This window comes from Oncorhynchus gorbuscha, linkage group LG06, assembly GCF_021184085.1.
Source record: "Oncorhynchus gorbuscha isolate QuinsamMale2020 ecotype Even-year linkage group LG06, OgorEven_v1.0, whole genome shotgun sequence".
NCBI classification, from domain to species: domain Eukaryota; kingdom Metazoa; phylum Chordata; class Actinopteri; order Salmoniformes; family Salmonidae; genus Oncorhynchus; species Oncorhynchus gorbuscha.
This window is the reverse complement of record NC_060178.1, coordinates 57,219,369-57,244,134: the sequence shown is the minus strand read 5'-3', so window position 1 is coordinate 57,244,134 and position 24,766 is coordinate 57,219,369. Positions and strand designations below refer to the sequence as shown.

The window sequence follows — 24,766 nt, the reverse complement described above, 5'->3', positions numbered from 1 at the left end:
ACAATTAACTTCACCTTAACAAGCCTCTACCTCATATATTGAAAGCAATAGACGGATTTGATTCACTTATAACTTAATGCTGATGTGTCATTATTTCTTCTAATTTTAGTGTGTGTGTGTGTGTGTGTGTGTGTGTGTGTGTGTGTGTGTGTGTGTGTGTGTGTGTGTGTGTGTGTGTGTGTGTGTGTGTGTGTGTGTGTGTGTGTGTGTGTGTGTGTGTGTGTGTGTGTGTGTGTGTGTGTGTGTGTGTGTGTGTGACGTGTTTAATTATACTTGTGAGGACTAGAAGTCCCCGCAAGAATAGTAAACCAATAACAATTTGACCAACTTGGGGAATTTTGTTAGCCCCCACAAGGTCAAATGCTATTTCTAGGGGTTTAGGGTTAAGGTTAGAAAATTAGTGTTAGGGTTAGAATTAGGTTCACAGTCAAGCCGCTCGTGCTTTAGATAAGATATCAACTTTATTGTGTGTGTGTGTGTGTGTGTGTGTGTACATGTATGTGCGTTTGTGTGTGTGTGTGTGTGTGTGTACATGTATGTGCATTTGTGTGTGTTTCTTACGTGCGTGTATGCATTTGCCGGTGTGGTGTGTGCGTGCATGGGTAGGTGTTTGTCTGTTTGTTTGTGTGTGCATGCCTTTGTATGTATGTGCGCATGTGTGTGTGGGGTGCATCATGCCCCTTCACAGCAAGCAGGACTGTAATTAAAAATGTTGCCCTCATGCCAATATCTAGTTTCTGCTCACTCAGAGGAGAATCGCATTGTTATAAAATTACTCAAGATAATGTGTCTGTGTATTCCCAGCACAGGCATTCTAACACCCAAGTCTAATCCTTCCAATAAAGTTTGAGGACAAGGGCTTTGCTGTAATTCACCACCCAGATTCATAAACACACACTCTGGAGGCTAGACTTTGGAGTGTGAGAGAGAGAACCAACACGACAACTAAAACATTTGTACTAGTACAGCACAATACTGTAGGTGACCAAAAGAATTGCCTCCGTGGTAAAGATATATTGAGCCGGTCTAAAACCAATTGTTGAGCCTTGTATTTATCAATTGCACTGTAATGAGAGAACACACTGTACCTTAGTTTTGTCATACAGGGCATGGTTGTCAAGAAGCATCAGCCTCTCTTTCTGGGCAAATGTCCTCAGATCTCTCCCAAACTGCTGTGGAAGAAGAGAATTGATAATCATATCTCTTGTTATCTATTTATCCCCCTTTCCTACCACCCTCCAGCCACCTTACAACCCTTGTTGTATTCTCCAACAGTAACCCTGCAGCGCAGAAAAAAATGCATAGACCAGCATAGGTTGGTAACCAGCCCATGTTGTGTTTTCGCTGGTGACCAGATTTCTATGTTAATTCGCAGGTGACCAGCCTTCGTTTCCTTTTCTCTGGTGACCAGCCTTCGTTGTGTTTTATCTGGTGACCAGCCTTCGTTGTGTTTTATCTGGTGACCAGCCTTCATTGTATTTACGCTGGTGACCAGCCTTTATTTTGTTATCGCCGTTGACCAGCCTTCACTGTATTTTTACTGGTAACCAGCCTTCGCTGGTCACCAGCAAAAACAGCATCAAGTCATATTATGCTGCCTTTGCAAGGGATGTCTAATTCCTACTGGAATCCAGCCTGAGTGGGGATATCCAACCATTTGTATATTACAGTGAAAGAACACTAAAGATTACCAGGAAAACACCAGTCTCAATGTCAACAGTGAAGAGGCGACTCCGGGATGTTGGCCTTCTAGACTTATAGGCGGAGTTGCAAAGAAAAAGCCATATCTAAGACTGGTCAATAAAAATATAATATTAAGATGGGCAAAAGAACACAGGCACTGGACAGAGGAACTCTGTCTAGAAGGCCAGCATCCCGGAGTCGCCTCTTCACTGTTGACGTTGAGACTGGTGTTTTGCGGGTACTTTTCAATTAAGCTGCCAGTTGAGGACTTGTGAGGCATTTGTTTCTCAAACTAGACACTCTAATGTACTTGTCCTCCTGCTCAGTTGTGCACCGGGGCCTCCCACTCCTCTTTCTATTCTGGTTATGGACAGTATGTGCTGTTCTGTGAAGGGAGTAGTACACAGCGTTGTGAGATCTTCAATTTCTTGGCAATTTCTCGCATGGAATAACCTACATTTCTCAGAACAAGAATAGACTGACGAGTTTCAGAAGAAAGTTCTTTGTTTCTGGCCATTTTGAGCCTGTAATCGAACCCACAAATGCTGATGCTCCAGATACTCAACTAGTCTAAAGAAGGACAGTTTTATTGCTTCTTTAATCAGGACAACAGTTTTCAGCTGTGCTAATATAATTGCAAAAGTGTTTTCTAATTATCAATTAGCCTTTTAAAACGATAAACTTGGATTAGCTAACACAACGTGCCATTGGAACACATAAGTGATGGTTGCTGATAATGGGCTTCTATACGCCTATGTAGATATTCCATAAGAAATCTGCCGTTTCCAGCTACAATAGTCATTTACAACATTAGCAATGTCTACACTGTGTTTCTGATCAATTTGATGTTATTTTAATGGACAAAAAATGTAATTTTCTTTCAAAAACAAACACATTTCTAAGTGACCCCAAACTTTTGAAAGGTAGTTTACTTTCTAAACTAATCCAATCTGTTAGTTGGAATTATTGCACCCATTACTGAAATTGTTGTTCCAGTTTAGATGGTTTAGCTAGTCTCCTTTATTCATTTCTCTAACCCTGGCAGTCATTCTTTATACAGATTGTAGGAATCCACTCTGGCTGGATTCTAACAAGGAATTAAACATCACTTTGCAAGCATGATGTTACTTGATGCTGGTTTTGTTTTAGTTTATGGTGGTCATCAGTGTCCAAAACACAGCGAAAGTTGATCATCAGCGAAAACACATAAAATAAAATACCATTTTTTAGCAGATGTTATTGCGGGTTTAGTGAAAAGTCAGTCACCAGCGAAAACACAATGAAGTAAGCATAACCAGCTAGACCATGCTGGTCAGACCAGCTTGGCCAACTAGACTGGTCATGCTGGTCAGCTAGAAGAACCAGCTAGGCCACGCTGGTCAGACCAGTGTCCAAAACACAGCATAGACCAGTATGGACCAGTATAGACCAGCTTGAAATTTATGCTGGTCTATGCTGTTTTTATCAGCAGGGAATACATCTGCCATATCATATGTGTTCCGATAGTAACTTTCTTGTTAGTGTTTAGCTATTCATTTCTCATCATCAATGTTTTATTTTTGGTTATTGACTGCTCTGTCAAACACTATCATCATGTGAATTGGATCATTTGTTTTTTTGCAAATGAAACGTTTCCTAATTCAAACTCAGCTGTCTTTAGATCAAAATTGATTAACAATTTTAGTCAATGTATCTTTGCGTGTTTTGGCATCCACATTTATTTCACAATAATTTGATCCAAGCCTACCCTGGAGCCGGTCCAGCCTAGGAGGGCAAAGGCGTAGCGGTCAACAGGTGGAGCCACCAGGTCCACCCGTACGGCCCTCCAGCCCCTGCTGTCCCCTGGGTCCCTCTGCAGCCCCCTATCCCCCTCCACCTGGCCCTGTTCCAGCCTCAGGATCAGGAAGCACTTCTGGAAGCAGTCCATGTCCTCAAACCTGCAACTAGGCAGCTTGCTCCCATCAAAGGTGGAGCCCTGGTACTCGCAGTACAGCAGAATGCCCTTGTGAGGAGAGAATATTAATCAGCGTGGACATCGTCACTGTCACCACTAATAAAAATAGATATTGACATTATAAATATAATGTAGATATTGACTTTGTCATGGGATTGGTTTATGCTGCTACCGTACTTCAGTGCCTGATGTATGTTATTATGAAAATAGTTGCGTTTTTGCACATGCTGTCATCTAGAGCCTGCAATGGGTTTGAAGGATTTATATACACACTCGCAGTAGAAGCATATAAAAACAGTGTGTCTGCCACTTAGTGTAATATGCCAACTGTGAGATTGTAATTTAGTTGCAACCTTCAAGACGCATAACAAAGTGGGGCCATTCGGACCCAATGGCACACAATTCCACTCCATGGAAAATCACTCCCAAGTAAGACATTACTTTTTAGCAGAGAGAGTGAGAGAGACAGAAAGAAAGAGAGAGAAAGAAAGGAGATGGTTGGGGAGAGATATAGGGAGAGAATCAGTGAGGATACGGCTAGATAAAACAAAGGGAAAGAGGGAGAGGAGTAGATAACTTGTGGGGTGGATAGTGGAGAGTAGGCAGTAGCAGGAAGAAGAAGAGGTTTGATTTCCTCTGGGCTTTGGCCCGGCTGATTATGCAGCTCCCCCAGTCCAGGAGCGCTAAGGTGATTAACATTACAAATTGTCAATTTAATTCCAGCACCCACAGTAATTGTTGGGATACTGTGTTCCTCTAACTGACCATTAATCTGCCAGACTCTCTTCAAAGAGCAATAATTGCAGGAGGAAGTGCAGCTGTAACTGCTCCCACTGTCGAACCAAGACACTGAGGTCAATCAAGAGACATTAAACCCTACTGAGCCAGTGCTGCCTGGTCTTGTTTGACCGTGTTTCTCCGCTTCATTAGAAGAGACAGCGTTTCCCAGAGGGCATCGGGAGAGGAGGTGATGATTTAGTCATTAACTGATGACATCAGAGAGACTGAGTGAGTGACGTGTGGACTGCACTCAGAGATGTTGTCCTCGTCCCTCATCCCCTGCCCCTCATCCATTACACCTCAGCTCCTCTAATTAGCTTCAGGCGCCGATCAGCTTGTCCTCAGAACTGAGAGAGAAACCCCTGATGTCACCCCTGTTGAACCACAGAAACCCTCTCTATCTGCAATTACTGTACAGGTAATATTTCACTTCCCACAAGGATATGAACAGATTAGAAAGTCTCCAACTCCCTCACATACTGGATACATCATCCTTCATTCTACATACATTCTCATTAACTACATTTCAAAATACTGTAGATTATAAAGCCAAATAAACTGAAATTACTGAAATACTTAATTAAAGCAATCTTTCATCCAAAATGTATAGCCTTAAGCGTGAATCATAGTCCTGAGACGCTGAGAGATGATAGTCCGATGTCCCGTTGTGACATAGTTAAGCGTCTCTGAGACCACAATCTGCAGCCCGAATGTGCACCTCCCCACAGAAACCCTCACTAACCTTTACAGGTGCACAATCGAGAGCATTTTGTCGGGCTGTATCACCACCTGGTATGGTAACTGCACCGCTCACAACCACAGGGCTCTCGAGAGGGTGGTGTGGTCTGCACAACGCATCACCGGGGACAATCTACCTACTTCAAGGACACTTACAAAACCGGATGTCACAGGAAGGCAAAAAAGATCATCAAGGACAATAACCACCCGAGCCACTGCCTGTTCACCCCTGCTTCCATCCAGAAGGCGAGGTCAGTACAGGTGCATCAAAGCTGGGACAGAGAGATTGAAAAACAGCTTCTATTTCAAGACCATCAGATTGTTAAACTGCCATCACTAGCACAAAGAGACGCAGGGCCTCTACCTTCCATGCAGCATCAGCTGTGAGGCCTGCCAGGCGATGATTGACACCAGTTCCACGATATCCCTTGTTTGGCCTGGTGTTCTTCCAGACACAGTGGGTCCTTCCCCTCTGGGTTGGACCCCTACCTTGGCTTATCTTCACACTGTGACAGGAGATCTCGCGGAAATGAAGCGCTCGCGGTCCTTATCTGTGAGAGTCAGCAATGTCTTGTTGGAGCACAAGTTCTGGTTGGGCGATATCCAAGATAACTGCATCATAGGATTGGATTCACTCAGTCAAGTACCTAGATGTTGGAATGTGGAACCTCCAGATGAAAGACTCCATGATGGGACTTCGGAACAGTGGAAGAAGACACCGGCAGCCACAGCTGACTCATCAGGAACTGGTGACAGCCAGCCCCACAAAGATCCTTCCCCCAGATGAGGAGCAACTAAAGACCCCCAAAGAGGTGAGTTCCCAAAGTAGACTGCCTATTTCTCAGGACCAGATGCTAGAATATGCATATAATTGACAGCTTAGGATAGAAAACACTCTAAAGTTTCCAAAACTGTAAAAATATTGTCTGTGAATATAACAGAACTGATATTGCAGGCGAAATCCTGAGAAAAATCCAATCAGGAAGTGACCCTTATTTTGAAACCCCTGTCTTTCTATGCATCCCTATTGCCCATTGAAAGGGATATCAACCATATTATTTTTTCTGTCTTCCCTAAGGTGTCTACAGCCATTAGATGTAGTTCCACGCCTTTATATTGAAGAATGAGCGTAAACTAACACATTGCGTAAGTGGCCAGCTGATGGCTCTCAGAGTGATTCTTGCGTAAAAGAGAGAGGTAGCCATTTTTCCTCCCGGTCCTAGTGAAAAGCCAACTGTCCCGGTTGATATATTATCTAATAGATATTTGAAAAACACCTTGAGGATTGATTATAAAAAAACGTTTGCCATGTTTGTCGATATTATGGATATAATGTTGTTTTTTTTTGGCGATGTCGAGACCGCTATTTCCGGTGGATTTCTGAACATAACAAACAAACGGAAGTATTTTGTGTATAAAAATAATCTTTATGGAACAAAAGGAACATTTGCTGTCTAACTGGGAGTCTCATCAGTGAAAACACCCGAAGATCAAAGGTAAACGGTTCATTTGATTGCTTTTCTGATTTTCGTGACCAAGCTTCCTGCTGCTCGCTGGACAACATGCTATGGTAGGCTATCAATAAACTTACACAAACGCTTGTCTTGCTATCGCTGTAAAGCATAATTTCAAAATCTGAGACGACAGGGTGATTAACAAAAGGCGTTTCGCTATATTTCACTTGTGATTTCATGAATATGAATATTTTCTAGTAAGATGATTTGATCGTTGCGCTATGCTAATTAGTGTAGTTGCTGACAATTCTCCCAGATCCGGCATGGGTAGTTCCAAGAAGTTACGCTGTGCGGAAACAAGTGTAGAGGTGTTCGGAAGGGCTGGAGCCTGAGCAGCGGGATGTGTTGGAAGCACTGTTTGCAGAGTTTGTGGATGTCTTTGCAGTATGAGATGAAGACTGCCAGAGAACCAGTCTGGTCCAGCACTCCATCGCTTGCCACTGGCAAAGAGAGAGAGAGCAGAAGATCCGGAAGATGGCAAAGACAGGGTTCATCAAGCCACCCAACAGCCCTTGGGAGGCCCACCGTAGTCCTTGTCAAGAAGAAGGACTGCTCATAGTGCTTCTGTACAGACTACAGGCAGCTGAACTATGTGACCAGGAAGATTTCCTATCTCACCAGCCATGTGAAGAGAATGACTGCAAGCACTGCCCACATTGGTGGCAATTCAGATGGGAGACAGGAGCTCAGCACCCTTGGAGAGCTAGAATAACCAGGACCTGAAGAGGGAGTAGGAAGGTGACTATCCGGGGTTGGTTGGAAACCGGTCAGTGGCCTGCCTTGAACAGTGTGCCCTGAAGCCAAGGCCTACTACTCCCAGTGTGACAACCTTGCCATTCACAATGGGGTGATGTTTAAAAAATGGAGGGAACCAACATACAACTTGGTGGTGTGGTAGCGGCTGGTGCCTTGTTCCATGTGAGCCCATGCCTTCAGGGCTGTCCATGGGTCGGTGGGGTCAGAACACTTCTGGTACACAAAGACCCTCCAACAACTCTGAAGGAAACTCTACTGGCTGGCTGCCGCCAAGGCACATTATAGTATGTGCGTGCGTGCCTGTGACGCCTGCACTGCCCATAAAGGACCAACCAGACGCTCCCATGCCCCGTTGCAGTAATATCAGGTGGGGGCCCCTGTGGACATCCTGGGTCCTTTCCCCATGACAGAGGCAGGCAATTGATACCTACTTGTGGCCATGGACTATTTTACCAAGTGGCCAGAGAACTACGCACTCCAATGGACTTGTCCTTGTTCCTGGAGCCTCAGGCTTGGAGTACCTCCACCATCTTCATCAGCACCTGGACACAGCCCATGACTTTGCACGGCATCGCTTGATGGAAGCAGGGTTAAAGCAGAAGTGGGCATACAACACCTGCTGCCGAGGTCAGCCTTTACAGCTTGGCCAAAAAGTGTGGCACCGGCACAAGCGTGGTCTGATCCTAAAACAAATGAGTCACTGGGAAGGCCCATGCAGGGTTCTGAAATGACTTGACATGGTGTACTGCATCCAGCTTCAGACTAGTGGATGAGTTGTGGTCCCCCATCAAGAATGGCTGGCACCGTACCAACCTCATACAACTCTTAAAGTGGAAAGAGAGGACAGGGAGTTGGTTACTCCTCCTCACAGCCCTGGATCATTGGACAGCACAGCGGTTTCCTCACCTGAGGGGCAAGGTCAGAATGGGACTCCACCGCTGTCACGAGGGAGCCACTGTCGCAGGCTCCCATCTCGATGTCAGGATTGCACCCCTCGACAACCACGACTCCGCCTCTGAAGACCCCTATCCAGGTTTCAGGATTTTTTGTTGGCTTTCGGGGTTGTCGGGGACAACTGGCCCATTAGCTGATCTGGAGGTGTGACTTGTTGGAGGCGTGGCCTTGGGTTAACTCTGTTGGGTCAACTGTGGGTGAAAGTGTCATGTCAGTTCATGTATTACGTTGTACTATTTTAATAAAGGTTAAGCTTATACTCTGCCAGTTTTATAGTCTTAACTTCTTGCGTCGAGCCATCCCGGATCCGGGATAATGACTACAGCCTCAAGCCCATTACCATAACGCAACGTTAACTATTCATGAAAATCGCAAATGAAATGAAATAAATCTGCTATCTCTCAAGCTTAGCCTTTTGTTAACAACACTGTCATCTCATATTTTCAAAATATGCTTCTCAGCCATAGCAAAACAAGCATTTGTGTAACAGTATTGATAGCTAGCATAGCATTTAGCGTTATCATTCAGCAGGCAACATTTTCCCAAAAACCAGAAAAGCATTCAAATAAAATCATTTACCTTTGAAGAACTTCGGATGTTTTCAGTTAGATAGCAAATGTTCAGTTTGTCCAAAAATATTTTTTGTATAGGAGAAATCGCTTCGTTTGGTACATCACGTTTGGCTACCAAAAAAAAATGAAAATTCAGTCATCAAAACGCCAAACTTTTTTCCAAATTAACTCCATAATATCGACTGAAACATGGCAAATGTTGTTTAGAATCAATCCTCAAGGTGTTTTTCACATATCTCTTCGATGATATATTGTTGGTGGAAGTGTGCTTTCTCCTCTGAATCCCATGGGAAAATGCCTGCAGCTGAAGATTACGCACCAATTTAGACAAAGGACACCGGGCGGACACCTGGTAAATGTAGTCTCTTATGGCCAATCTTCCAATGATATGCCTACAAATACGTCACAATTCTGCAGACACCTTGGGGAAACGACAGAAAGGGCAGGCTCATTCCTGGCGCATTCACAGCCATATAAGGAGACAATGGAAAACAGAGCCTCAAAAATTCTGCTCATTTCCTGTTTGAAGTTGCATCTTGGTTTTTGCCTGTAGCATCAGTTCTGTGGCACTCACAGATAATATCTTTGCAGTTTTGGAAACGTCAGAGAGTTGTCTTTCCAAAGCTATCAATTATATGCATAGTCGAGCATCTTTTTGTGACAAAATATTGCGCTTAAAACGGGTACGTTTTTATCCAATAATGAAATAGCGCCCCCATAGGTTCAAGAGGTTAATGAGACTGATATAAGTGCATATGATACCAAAGAGTCTACTGGAGTTCCATTGTTATGATAGTCACCATTTTGTTACAGTTTGAAAGCCAATACCCTAGAACACTGCTGTGCGTATGTGTACACATTTTGGACTATGATAAATGAGAAATTCTCCTCAATTAATTTATTTATTTTGCTCCTTTGCACCCCATTACTTTAATTTCTACTTTGAACATTCTTCCATTGCAAAACTACCATTCCAGTGTTTTACTTGCTATATTGTATTTACTTTGCCACCATGGCTTTTTTTCCTTTACCTCCCTTCTCACCTCATTTGCTCACATTGTATATAGACTTGTTTATACTGTATTATTGACTGTATGTTTGTTTTACTCCATGTGTAACTCTGTGTCGTTGTATCTGTCGAACTGCTTTGCTTTATCTTGGCCAGGTCGCAATTGTAAATGAGAACTTGTTCTCAACTTGCCTACCTGGTTAAATAAAGGTGAAATAAATCAAATAAAATAGGATGACATAAACTCTACAGTGGAAAGTCTACACATCAGAGTTATCGGATTCACATGGGATTGTTGTTCAATTTAAATGTTTGAATATAAAATTATCGGTGGAGAGATGAAATGTAAATTTAGCTTCCAAATGAGAGATTTGGGTTTTCATAAGGTTAGGGCTCTGCTCAATCAGTGGCCCGCCCTTGTGAAGAGACATGGGTTATAAAACTTTTCAGACACACCCTTCTCGCTCCACTATATAAAGCCTTGACCAAAATGTAACCTCCTGTTCCAAGTACGTGAGGTCTGCAGCCACTGCGTTAAAAGGACTAACATGTCAACTACAGAACTAAGCCAACCTCAGCATAAGCTTTGTTTGCGAATGGTATGAACTTTGAACTCTTATTCACTACAGAAGTGATACCTCCTAGCCGTTGAGTTAGCAACAGCAGTTGCAAACGTGGTCTAGGAAAGAATAGATTAACCCGTCTACCACACAACGACGTTACTACAACGTATCCAATTGACCACCAGAGACATTCTTCAAAGGACAAAGGACTCGGTTTGGTAACATGGCCTTCCATCTACCATCAACCTACCGAAGCGCAGCTGTCAAGATTTGGCCAGGGTTGTTCCGGTTTTTGGTCACTAGATGCCCCCATTGTGCCTTTTGACCTTTTGTTTTCCCTTGATCCCCATTATTATTTGCACCTGTGCCTCATTTCCCCTGATTGTATTTAAACCCTTTGTTTTCCTCTGTTCTTGGCTCTGTGTTTGTATGTTAGCACCCAGCCCTAGTACTCTGAGAACTCTCGTTGATCCCGGTGGACTCTCTTGTGGAATTCTGTTTTTTGTTCTTGTTTGTTTGTTTTTTGAGTATCTTTCGAGGCTTTTTGTGCTTTACCTTCCACCTTGTGGATTTACCTTTTTTGTCTTGGAGGATTACCTTTGTTCTTGTAGGATTCCTTTTGAGGTTGTGGAGTTAAATGTTTTCCTGAAGAACTTCACTTTTTACTTCATTAAATACACCGTCTCAAGTACTGCTGTGTCTGCCTCATCTTCTGGGTTCTGCCGACTATTCGTGGCTCAGTTGGTTAAGTGACTGTTTCTCACTCCGGAGACCCGGGTTCGTAACCGGGTCCTGACAGCAGCTCAGAGTAAATATTTATTGCATTTTCCTTTTCCAAATGGGCGGTAATTTAGAATACATAAGATACTGTATTTACAATAGCACAGCTTCTCCCTTTGTCCCTCAGTCTTCCCACTCTTTCACTAAAACCCAGCCCCTTTTCTTTTGTGTAACCAGTTTTCATATCTGTTCCGCCCGCAAGGGACGTTTTCCTTTATGACGTAATTTGTAATCAAGGTATAATTAATTCTGTGTCTATGTAATTCTGCGTGATTAGTTAGGTATTTAGGAAATAAATAATTAAACCCAATTTTGTATTGCTGATTCAACTTGTTATACATGATAAGCTCAATCAGGTAATATTAATTATGGAGAAAGGATTTTATAGAATAACATGTCATATCACTTAATCATTCATAGCCAAAGACACAACAATGCCTTGAGCGAAATAATTCATGAGTCAGCGACAGTTTTACAGACCATAAGTGTCTAAACATGAGTGCCCTTCCTTTGATGAAGCCTACGGCCCCACGCACACAAACCCACCATAAAAAAGTGACGCCTTAAAGTTTCTGTCTAGGATGGCTGTTTAGCGCAACGCCACACTGTAATCTTCTAAAATGCAGCAGGTGATGTCAGAGAGCATCCCATCGTAAGCTTATCTCACCAGAACTATTTACAGAGGGAATTAATGAGGCGGACATGTTGCAGGGAGTTAATCTTTGAAGTTAAGCTTTGCCTTTAAGACAAAAAACACAAATGCATGTGATGGAATTCTGTGGCTTGCCAAATTGATAAAATTCTTATTTCATTATTTATTTTGTTTCGTTCTTTTCAAGTGTGTGACAAACAACTGACAAGCAGGCTGCCACCATGGCCACCCGCCCCAGAGGACAAGCAAGCTACCTCCATGGCCACCTGCCCCAGAGGACAAGCAGGCTGCCTCCATGGCCACCTGCCCCAGAGGACAAGCAAGCTACCTCCATGGCCACCTGCCCGAGAGGACAAGAAGGCTGCCTCCATGGCCACCTGCCCCAGAGGACAAGCAGGATGCCTCCATGGCCACCTGCCCCAGAGGACAAGCAAGCTGCCTCCATGGCCACCTGCCCCAGAGGACAAGCAGGCTGCCTCCATGGCCACTTGCCCCAGAGGACAAGCAAGCTGCCTCCATGGCCACTTGCCCCAGAGGACAAGCAGGCTGCCTCCATGGCCACCTGCCCCAGAGGACAAGCAAGCTGCCTCCATGGCCACCTGCCCCAGAGGACAAGCAGGCTGCCTCCATGGCCACCTGCCCCAGAGGACAAGCAAGCTGCCTCCATGGCCACCTGCCCCAGAGGACAAGCAAGCTGCCTCCATGGCCACCTGCCCCAGAGGACAAAGGGAGCGGCGGTCAAAGCGGTGACAGGGACACGGGCCGCTGTGATCTAATGTCAAATTTTCTCTGAATCAGAGCACAAACCCTCCCTTCATATCCCAGATTAGTGTGTGTTAGCAGGCTATGTTTGATCTGTGTTTTCCTTTGATTCAAAGCTTTGCCAGAACAGTCCGGTCTGATTACTGAAATTAAAGTGGAGCATTTTGAAACTTCTGTCTGTGTGTTTGTGTGTACTGTGTAGACATGTTTAACTCTACTTGTGGGGACCAGCAGTCCAATAATAGTAAACAAACACAGATTTGACATTTTGTTAGACATTTTGTTAGTCCTACAAGGTCAAATGCTATTTCTAAGGGGTTTAAGGTTAAGGTTAGGGTTAGGGTTTTAGGGTTAGAATTAGGGTTAGGTGCTAGGGTTAGGTTTAGGGTTAGGTTTTTGGGTTTAGGTTAAGGGCTAGGGAAAATAGGATTGTGTCCCCACAAGGTCAGTTATTCAAGACTGTGTGTGTGTGTGTGTGTGTGTGTGTGTGTGTGTGTGTGTGTGTGTGTGTGTGTGTGTGTGTGTGTGTGTGTGTGTGTGTGTGTGTGTGTGTGTGTGTGTGTGTGTGTGTGTGTGTGTGTGTGTGTGTGTGTGTGTGTGTGTGTGTGTGTGTGTGTGTGTGTGTGTGTGTGTGTGTGTGTGTGTTCATCCAATGTCAGTGAAAGAACAAAAATCAGCTGTAGTTTTCTTTTAGACAACGCAACCACCAAAGCAAATGGAGACAATTGTGATAACTGCAGGCAATAGAGATATGGAGTGTCTTGTTGTTTTTATTACGTCATGTTTTGCAGTCAAACTGGGCAAAAGTGAAACCGAATTGTACATTTAGGCAAAATTCTGACTGGTTAGGGTAAAGGTTCGGGATAGGGTTAAAACAGAAAAATAAAATAACAAAACAAATCCCTAGCACTGGGATTGAACCTGCAATGCTCGAAGCCGTAGCGTTTGGTTTAAGGCCATTCTCAACCCCATCCCCAAAGCCCTAGCTCGTCCCAAGTCTACTAGATGGTAATAGGCAATCACATTGCCCTTAGTGGCGCTGACAGATAGTGCAGCCATGCTTCTAGCTCCAAAGCAACTTTGCAGTATTTTGTTTTTTATGCTATTTCTTACATTGGTAGCCCAGAATTCTTTCGGTGTTATTACATACAACCGGAAATAACTTTTGAATATCACAGTGGCGGTAATTCAACAGCATTACGACCAGGAGTACGACTTTCCCAAATTGGATCCTTTGTTTGGCAATTGAACTGATTCCAGAGGCTGATCCAAAATACCGCCGGCGGAGAAGAGGTATTCGGAGTGGACTCCTAGTCCGACTCTGGAGGCGCGCACACCACCCACCACTTCCTAGTATATTACTCACTAATGTTAAGTCTCTGGATATGTTGACGAGTTCAAGGGTAGGATCTCCTTCCAGAGAGACATCAGGGATTGTAACATACTCTGTTTCACGGAAACATGGCTCTCTCGGGATATACTGTCTGAGTCCATACAGCAAACTGGGTTCTCAGTTCATCGCACAGACAGGAATAGAAATCTGTTTCATGATTAACTACTCATGGTGTGATTGTGATAAGATATAGAATCTCAAGTCCTTTTGTTCACCCGACTTAGAATACCTCACAATCAAATGCAGACCGCATTACCTCCAAAGGGAACTATCTTCTGTTATAGTCACAGCTGTGTATATTCCCCATCAAGCCTTTACCACGACGTCCCTCAAAGAACTACACTAGACCCTATGCAAACTGGAAACCACATATCCTGAGCCTGCATTTACTGTAGGCGGGGAACTTAACAAAGATAATCGGTGGAAAACGATACCGAAGTTCTACCAACACATTGACTGTAGCATGCACTCTGAAAAAACTTTGGACCACTGCTACTCAACTTTTCAAAATGCCTACAAGGCCCTCCACCACCCTCCCTTCGACAAATATGATTTTGCTTCTCCATTCCTATAGGCAGAAACTCAAACTGGAAGTACCTGTGTTAAGGCCTATTCAATGCGTGTCTGACAAATTGGAATCCATGCTTCAAGATTGTTTTGATCACACGGACTGGGATATGTTCCGTGTAGTCACTGACAATAATATAGACGAATACACGGATACGGTGACTGACTTTATCAGGAATTGTACAGAAGATGTTGTACCCACTATGACTTAAAACATACCCAAACCAGAAACCGTGGATAGATGGCAGCATTCGCACAAAACTGAAAGCATGAACGACCACATTTAACCATGGCAAGGTAATTGGGAACATGGCCAAATACAAACAGGGTAGTTATCCCTCAAACGTCAGTACAGAGACAAAGTGGAGTCGCAATTCAACGGCTCAGACACAAGACATATGTGGCAGGGTCTACAGACAATCATGGACTACAAAGGGAAAACCAGCCACATCGTGGACACCGACATCACACTAAACACCCTTTTCACCCGCTTTAAGGATAACACAGTGCCACCGACGCAGCCAGCTATCAAGGACTGTGGGCTCTCATTCTCCATGGCTGACGTGAGTAACACATTTATGCGTGTGAACCCTCGCAAGGCTGTTGGCCCAGAAGGCATCCCGAGCCGTGTCCTCAGAAATGGCTGAAATGTTTACATACATATTCAATCTTTTCCTCTCCCAGTTTGCTGTCCCCGCATGCTTCAAGATGTCCACCATTGTTCCTGTACCCAAGAAAACAAAGGTAACTGGACTGAATGACTATCGCCCCATAGCACATATTTCTGTCATCATTTTTCCATCTACGTAACATTGCAAAAATCAGAAACGTTCTGTCCAAATATTATGCAGAAAACTTAATCCATGCTTTTGTCACTTCTCGGTTAGACTACTGCAATGCACTACTTTCCGGCTACCCGGATAAAGCACTAAATAAACTTCAGTTCTTGCTAAACAAGGCTGCTAGAATCTTGACTGGAACCCCAAAAAATGTGATCATATTACTCCAGTGCTAGCCTCTCTACACTGGCTTCATGTTAAGGCAAGTGCTGATTTCAAGGTTTTACTGCTAACCTACAAAGCATTACATGGGCTTGCTCCTACCTATCTTTCCGATTAGGTTCTGCCGTACATACCTACATGTACGCTACGGTCACAAGACGCAGACCTCCTGACTGTCCCTAGAATTTCTAAGCAAACAGCTGAAGGCAGGGCTTTCTCCTATAGAGCTCCATTTTAATGGAATGGTCTGCCTACCCATGTGAGAGACGCAGACTCGGTCTCAACATTTAACCTCTTCAGTCTACCCTCTACTTTTTCAAACATTCTGTTAAAAATCGTGCAACATTTCAGCGCCCTGCTACTCATGCCAGGAATATAGTATATGCATATGATTAGTATGTGTGGATAGAAAACACTCAGACGTTTATAAAACTGGTTAAATCACGGCTGTGACTTTAACAGAACGTGCGTTTCATTGGAAAGTGCAGGAAAATCTGATCAATGAAAGTGGAAAAACATATCCATCCGCCGCTTCAACCCATTGTTATGGGCGAAAGACATTAAATATGGCTGAGGTTGCAGTACCTACAGCTTCCACACGATGTCAACAGTCTTGTCATTTGCCTAGGATTTGTTTCTTGGTCAAACGAACAAGAGACAGCCCATTTCTTCCGGTCTCCGACCGGATATTTTGGTTGAGAAATACACGGACAGTATTTCAAGACGGACCCCTATAGAAAACACTTCGCCTCGTGATTAATTTGATCGATGATTAACGTTTACTAATACCTAAAGTTGCATTACAAAAGTATTTAGAAGTGTTTTGTGAAAGTTTATCGTCAACTTTTTTAATTAAAAAAAATGACGTTACGTTATAAGACGCTATTTTTTCCGTTTATCACACAGTCTTCATAGATCGATATCTAGGCTATATATGGACCGATTTAATTGAAAAAAAGACCCAATAGTGATTATGGGACATCTAGGAGTGCCAACAAAGAAGATGGTCAAAGGTAATGAATGTTTTATATTTTATTTGTGTGGTTTGTGTAGCGCCGACTATGCTAATTATTTTGTTTACGTCCCCTGCGGGTCTTTTGGGGTGTTACATGCTATCAGATAATAGCTTCTCATGCTTTTGCCGAAAAGCATTTTAAAAATCTGACTTGTTGCCTGGATTCACAACGAATGTAGCTTTAATTCAATACCCTGCATGTGTATTTTAATGAACGTTTGAGTTTTAACTAATACTATTAGCATTTAGCGTAGCGCATTTGCATTTCCAGAGCTCTAGATGGGACGCCTGCGTGCCAGGTAGGAGCAAGTGGTTAAGTCTTTATTGAAGATTCATCTCTTCAGTAGGTCCTGTGATTGAGTGTAGTCTGGCCCAGGAGTGTGAAGGTGAATGGAAAGGCAATGGAACAACGAACCACCCTTGCTGTGTCTGCCTGGCCGGTTCCCCTCTCTCCACTGGGATTCTCTGCCTCTAACCCTATTTCAGGGGCTGAGTCACTGGCTTACTGGTGCACTTCCATGCCGTCCCTAGGAGGGGAGCGTCACTTGAGTGGGTTGAGTCACTGATGTGATCTTCCTGTCTGGGTTGGCGCCCCCCCCCCCTTGGGTTGTGCCATGGCGGAGATCTTTGTGGGCTATACTCGGCCTTGTCTTAGGATGGTAAGCTGGTGCTTGAAGATATCCGTCTAGTAGTGTGGAGGCTGTGCTTTGGCAAAGTGGGTGGGGTTATATCCTTCCTTTTTGTCCCTGTCCAGGGATATCATCCTACGGGGCCACACTGTCTCCCGACCCTTCCTGTCTCAGCCTCCAGTATTTATGCTGCAGTAGTGTATGTGTCGGGGGGCTCGGGTCAGTTTGTTATATATGATGTATTTATCCTGTCTTATCCGGTGTCCTGTGTGAATTTAAGAATGCTCTCTAATTCTCTCTCTCTCTCTCTCTCTCTCTCTCTCTCTCTCTCTCTCTCTCTCTCTCTCTCTCTCTCTCTCTCTCAGAGGACCTGAGCCCTAGGACCATGCCTCAGGACTACCTGGCCTGATGACTCCTTGCTGTCCCCAGTCCACCTGGCCGTGCTGCTGCTCCAGTTTCAACTGTTCTGCCTGCGGCTATGGAACCCTGACCTGTTCACCGGACGTGCTACCTGTCCCAGACCTGCTGTTTTCAACTCTCTAGAGACAGCAGGAGCGGTAGAGATACTCTGAATGAACAAATATGAAAAGCCAAATGACATTTACTCCTGAGGTGCTGACCAGTTGCACCCTCGACAACCACTGTGATTATTATTATTTGACCCTGCTGGTCATCTATGAACATTTAAACATCTTGGCCATGTTCTGTTATAATCTCCACCCGGCACAGTCAGAAGAGAACTGGCCACTCCTCATAGCCTGGTTCCTCTCTGGATTTTTTCTTAGGTTCTAGCCTTTCTAGGGAGTTTTTCCTAGCCACCGTTCTTCTGCACCTGCATTGCTTGCTGTTTGGTGTTTTAGGCTGGGTTTCTCTACAGCACTTTGAGATATCAGCTGATGTAAAACGGGCTTTATAAATACATTTGATTTAATTTGATTCGGGAAACAGCAGAGGGAGCACCCCACTATTCACATTGACGAGACTGCAGTGGAGCAGGTGGAAAGCTTCAAGTTCCTCAGTGAACACATCACTGACAAACTGAAATGGTCCACCCACACTGAAGAAGGCGCAACAGCGCCTCTTCAACCTTAGCAGGCTGCAGAAAATTGGCTTGGCACCTAAAGCTCAAACAAACTTTTACAGAATCACAATTGAGAGCATCCTCTCGGGCTGTATCACCACCTGGTATGGCAACTGCACCACCCACAATCGCAGGGCTCTCCAGAGGGTGGTTAAATAGCCATCACTTGCACCTTAGAGGCTGCTGCCCTATATACATATACTTGATATCCCTGGCCACTTAATGAAACACTCTTCACTTTAATAATGTTTACATATTTTGCATTACTCATCTCATATGCATATAAATTACTATATTCTATTCTGCTGTATTTTAGTCTATGCTGCTTCGACATTGCTCGTCCAAATATTTATATATTCTTAATTCCATTTTGTTACTTTAGATTTGTGTATATTGTGTGTTTTGTTGTGAAATTGTTATATATTAATTGTTAGATATTAATGTTGAAGCTGGAAACACAAGCATTTCACTACACCCACAATAACATCTGCTAAGCATGTGTATGTGAGCAATTCATTTGATTGGATCGTTGGAACTTGTCATGGAAATAAAATGCCATAACTTTATGTGCATAATCCACTGGAGGTTGGGGTGCTTTTAGTGTGTTTTGAGTGTGACTTGATTAAACCAAATAATTGTCCTTGACTTTTAAATAACCCCAGTATTACTGTCTCTCAAAAATGTCTCTACACACGTCTCAACTGCACAGTATACAGTTTATGGGAATCAAATCTCATAACATATCTAATTCATGTGCCCTATGGCTACTGTTGTTGCTTAGGAAGTACTATGGCCAACATATCCATAATCATATAATATCATTACATCAGTACTTGATCTACATAGCGCACTGCAATGGAAATGAATCTACCACTACCACCCGGACAGTTAGAGCAGATGATTGGTGAATGGTGGAGGAGGCATCGCCCTCTCACGTTCTCCGTTGCTATTACCAGGGCAAATAGCTGCATCTCATCCGTCTACCATCGAAATGTCTGGCTGACCTTTGCTTGTGCCCCCAAGTTATGCTTTCATATCCATCAGAAGAAATGATGAAGCCCATTTTCACAAGGACATTTCCAGATAGATAGATTTTTACCTCCCCCCAAGGTTAAAGGGGGAAAAAAAGCCATGATATTCAGCATAGGCAAAGAGTTGACGACATGTGGCCCCCGGGTGACCAGATTGAAGATGACAAGGTTACACGACTTAGAGTCAACCTCTGCTACCTCCACTTTATCACGGTCTCCCGTGCTCCCTTTCCTATGGACATATTCCTCCCCCATGCCAGGGACACTATCTAGGGAAGTTTCTTCCTTCCCATCCCCCTCTCCTCTCACCAAAGGGTGGGAGGAACCAGCAATAACCAGAGTGTGTGTGTGTGTGTGTGTGTGTGTGTGTGTGTGTGTGTGTGTGTGTGTGTGTGTGTGTGTGTGTGTGTGTGTGTGTGTGTGTGTGTGTGTGTGTGTGTGTGTGCGTGCGTGCGTGCGTGCGTGCGTGCGTGCGTGCGTGCGTGCGTGCGTGCGTGTTAGCATAGGAGGTTTTATCAAAAGAATGCACATTAAAGCAAGTTAAGGCTGGGGGTAGAGGGTGGGGGTGGAAGGAAAGGGGAACGATTTTTAAAGCCAGGCAGAAATGACAAAAACAGGCCTGCAGCTACAGTAGACACCACAGCCCTGCTCTTCATCAAACAATGTTCTCTTTTCAGCCCCTCCAACATGAAATCCATCAACTGTCTCAGAGGAGAGGAGTATGGTGCTACCAAAGAACACGTCCCCCCGCACCCCATCTCTTTCTACCTCGTTCTCTCTCTGACTCTCTCTCTCAAAGCCAGGTTAACTGTATAAACCACATTTAAATAATCATTTCCTGGGCCGAGGCCCTCGATATTGGTGTGACCATCTTATTATTGCCTCCTTATGTGCCAACTCATATGCACTTCGCTCTGTAATCATCCTCTCCTACAATCACTTTATCCCTCTCCACACTGTAGGGCACTAACCCAATTCCCCTCAGCCCTCTCCTCTTTTTCTCTGTTCATATTACTCTCTCAACTCTACAAACATGTCTTTGTTTTTTCTCTACTGCATTCTGAGAACATTCTTTCTAAATTTTTTTCTCTGTTTTGTTTCAACGCATTTCTTTCTGAGGGGTGGATCTCACAGCCTCAAACATGTAGATCCCCTGAACACAGCTCACTTTCCAGCCCACTTTCCAGCTCACACGTTCAAACACCTAGATCCCCCGAACGCAGCTCACTGTCCAGATCCCAATCACCTGAATTCTAATTACCTGTTCACACACCTGTAAGTCATTATCACACTTTGTAGTTCAGTTCTTTGCACCCCATCCCTGTGAGGTATTGTTTGTTTTGTGACACATGTCTTTTGGAGCGCTGGGTTTCCCGTGATTTACTCCTCCCGTGTATGATAGTTTTTGCCTCACTAATGACGCCTTTTGCATATTCCCTGCCTGTATTTTATCGGATTTCCTGTTATCTACCTATTGCCCGATCTTGCCTTTACCTGCCTGTACTGTTGTCCCTTTTGAACACCTGTGTATGACTTTCTGCCTGGCCCTGGACCCAGCTACCTGCCTCCTCCTGTGGTCCTTTGCAATAAACACTTGCTGCGCCCTGCGCTTGAAACCAGCTCTCTGTCTCCCCTCATGTTCGTTACAGTTAGGCACATCGTACTCAGTCTTTGCGGTAGTGTATGTGCACTAGGACAGATGTGGGAGGAGTCACAAGATCCATACGTTGAGGAGACAAACTAGTTGTTCGTTGTCAGCATTGACTAAGCTGCTAATCAAGGGTTTTACTCTCTTTTCAACTTTTTGTTGAAAGAATGCAATTAAGTAGAATTTACCTTTATAATCAAACAAACCTTCACCAAAACTGCACCCTCCAATCTTTACTGAAGTGATACTCCACTTGATGTTGCCACAATCCAAACATCACTTAGTGCTGTGCTTTTCTACTATTAATCTTGGTAAAGGGTAACTAATCACCCTGGAACCTTCTGAGGGGACTGATGTTTTTTTACTGTATATCCTGTATAACTGCTATACTGTTCAATCATAGTCATTGAGCGTTGTCTACTGTATATGCAATAATACATTAATTTACCTGGTCCTTCAGTCTGTCAATCACATGAAGCAGTAGCCCCTCTTCTTTCCCCATCTCAGGCATAGTCAAGAGGAAGTCCACATCATGCCCATACTCTTTCCCCCTGGGGACAGAAAGTGACTTAAGACCATTGTCACCAGTCAAAGCAAGCAATACATAATTAAATGAGAAGATCTTTAGTCACACTGGATAACTGTTACACAGTAAGATGGCCTGTGGCCTGGCCATTGGGGGAAAGGAGTATATTACTGGATTTGACTTTTTATGTTATTCAAACAAGCAATTTGTCCTGCGTCATTAAGTTCAAAAGCTCATTTTTGTTGTCTCAGCTGTCAGCAGAGCCTTCCCTTTTATGAGAATCATAACTTTCTTACTTGGATTACTGTAATAAAGAACACTCGTACTGAGCATGGCTGCTCACACAATATGTAGTCTCTCAACGTCAGCAGAAATGTGAGCCGTGAACAGATAGACAGATGAGTAGAGGGAAAGTGTACTGATTCCTAATAGGACAACCTCAAAAACCTGTTTCTAGACCTAAAGGCCCGAAGACCTTATTTAACCAACCTATCAAACAAGAGATCTGGAGGTCTCTATTTTTCTGCTATGAATCTAATTGGAACCAGCTGCCCTGAGAGGATGATCAAAAAAGTGTATTAAATCATGGAAACCCACCAGCTCTACTAGTCTCTGGCTCAGATGGCATCAACAGTGAGTTGCACAAAGAGTATATTGATACAAAGAACCTAAGCACTGCCTGTGACTGTTGGGAGTTGGCCCTCAAAGGCCTGTAGCGAAGTTATGCCTGATTGTCATCCTGCAGGTAGTTTATAGAGGAGCAGCATGCCCCCTCAGAACCTGGGCCTGGGTGGCTCTAGGTAACCCTGTTGGTGTCATCCCAGGGCACTGAGGCAAACCACACGTTTCTTTCAGTTCCTGATCGCCCCTCTTTGATCGACAGGCACCCACAGTCATACAGTCATATAGTCATACAGTCATACAGCGCCAATCTTACGGTTAACACGTCAAAACAGCAACAAATCGGGCCGGTGTCTTAAAGCGCCGTTTGATCTCGTCCACATCGCCGCCATCGGAATGATGGGAGTAACAGAGCAGCAGGGCGTCAAAGAAAGAAAAATGAGAGGACAAACAGACTGTCTGAGGGGAAGAGGTCTGCAGCAAAAGGTCATTGTGTCTAATTCAGTGGGCAAGGAATGAGACAACAGCTGCTTAGAGCTCAACAAGGCATGCTAATGCCTCTCCAGCTCAGTTGTAGCACAGCAGGGAGGTCTACCTCGCAGACATAGACAGTACCTGGCTCACATGTTTAGTCTGACTGAAGATAAGGTCATAGCTTTATTGTGATAGATCCGGGGCATTTTACGCTTTGAAAGTACTATGGCCAGTCTGATGCACAATTACACAATCACGGACAATCTGTTGCTCAGGTTGATTGAAAAGCACTTCCATCTAACCATTAAGCAAAATTTTGATTTAGAACTAAGACATCATGTGCCAAATTGTAAAGTTGGAGTAATTTGAAGTGAATTACTAAGGACTGAGGACGATCATTCTGAGTTCCACATTCTGATTCAATGAGACACAGAGGCTGTGAGGTGAGAGAGCTAGTAAAGATTTGTAACCTTTTTGGATACACCCACATCTAATGAATGGACACTACTTTCATGAAAATATGCCACAACACACTTCTACCTAATACCAAGGCAGTGTGGTTAAGTAAATCTCTGAGCTAACCTCTGCTGTGCTAGCAAAATGCACTTGATTGCACCACGTAAGTGTGTGTCATGAATAGCAAAACTGGAGGCCGGGGGAAAATCATCAGCATAAATTCAGTTTGCCTCCAATCAAATCTCAAACACCAAGGATTTATCGAGGTGTGTGCTCCAGAAGCCAATTTCAGTCTGGTCTTATAGTCTTAACCTAGTAAACGCAGGGACTGGGAGACTAGTCAGGATCGAGGCAAAGATGAATGGAGTACAGCGAGTGAATACCTGCTCCAGAGCGCTCAGGACCTCAAACTGGGGCATAGGTTCACCTTCCAACAGGACAATGACCCTAAGCACACAGACATGTCAATGCAGGAGTGGTTTCGGGGCAAGTCTCTGAATGTCCTTGAGTGGCCCAGCCAAAGCCCAGACTTGAACTTGATCAAACATTTCTGGAGAGACCTGAAAATAGGATAGGATAGGATAGGATAAAGTTATCCTTCTCACCCCCCCCCCTTAAAAGATTTAGATGCACTATTGTAAAGTGGCTGTTCCACTGGATGTCATAAGGTGAATGCACCAATTTGTAAGTCGCTCTGGATAAGAGCGTCTGCTAAATGACTTAAATGTAAAATAATAACTACGTTCCCCATCCAACCTGACAGAGCTTGGAGAGGATCTGCAGAGAAGAATGGGCGAAACTCCCCAAATACAGGTGTGCCAAGCTTGTAGTGTCATACCATGTGATGATTTTAGCATGTAAGTCTTTGTGGGTCAAAAACAAAAAAAAAGTGGAATGCATGCCAGCAAAGCCACAACACAACACAACACTAAACAATACATGAATTGCACTATAACGGTGACAAACGGTGCCCACAAACTGTTAGGGCTTACAGAAAGCTATCTCAACAGCAGTCCCAACATCTTACCACTGCTACACATGGTTATCAGGGAGAGCCTTGTCTGGCAGCGAAACAGTTAATTCAGCCTCATTTTACTGCCTTTATAAAAACATAGCTGATATGGCTGACTTGCTTAAACAAATGTTGTTTCTAATAACAACTGAGATGTACTGTCAGGACTTCCGCCGAAGCTCCCCTCCTTGTTCGGGCGACGTTCAGCGGCCTTCTAGCCATCACCGCTCCATTTTTCATTGTTCCATTTTTTTTGTCTTGTTCTCCGCACACCTGGTTTACATTCGCTAATCAACTGCATATATATATTTCTCTGTTCCCCCCCATGTCTTTGTGTGGGATTGTTTTGTTACGTGTTTTGTATTGACGCACCAGGCTGGTTTTTCCCCCGGGTACTTTGTTTCAACCCGGCGTATGTTTAATTGTTAAACATTTTTGCTTATTTGTGACTTTGTCGCACTTTGCACTTTTGCCTTTGGCTGGAGGATGGTGGACACTGTTGCGTCCGTGTCTTGTTTGCGTCTGCCGAATAAAGTGTGCGTCTTATGACAACTCTCTGCCCTCCTGCACCTGACTTAAACACCAGTAGCGCATA

At 44.0% G+C, this 24,766-nt stretch overlaps 1 protein-coding gene across 2 annotated transcripts in view; it reads right to left on the bottom strand.

Moving 5' to 3' along the window:
• Window positions 1–24,766, bottom strand: part of LOC124037185 (DNA nucleotidylexotransferase) — a 143,414-nt gene that overhangs the window by 50,686 nt on the left and 67,962 nt on the right. For both annotated transcript variants that reach the window (XM_046351855.1, XM_046351854.1), the window contains exons 8-10: window positions 21,531–21,633; window positions 3,431–3,685; window positions 1,089–1,172 (exon numbers count right to left, since the gene is read on the bottom strand). In XM_046351855.1, coding sequence (XP_046207811.1) covers window positions 1,089–1,172; window positions 3,431–3,685; window positions 21,531–21,633 — 442 coding nt within the window. The remainder of the gene's footprint in view (window positions 1–1,088; window positions 1,173–3,430; window positions 3,686–21,530; window positions 21,634–24,766) is intronic.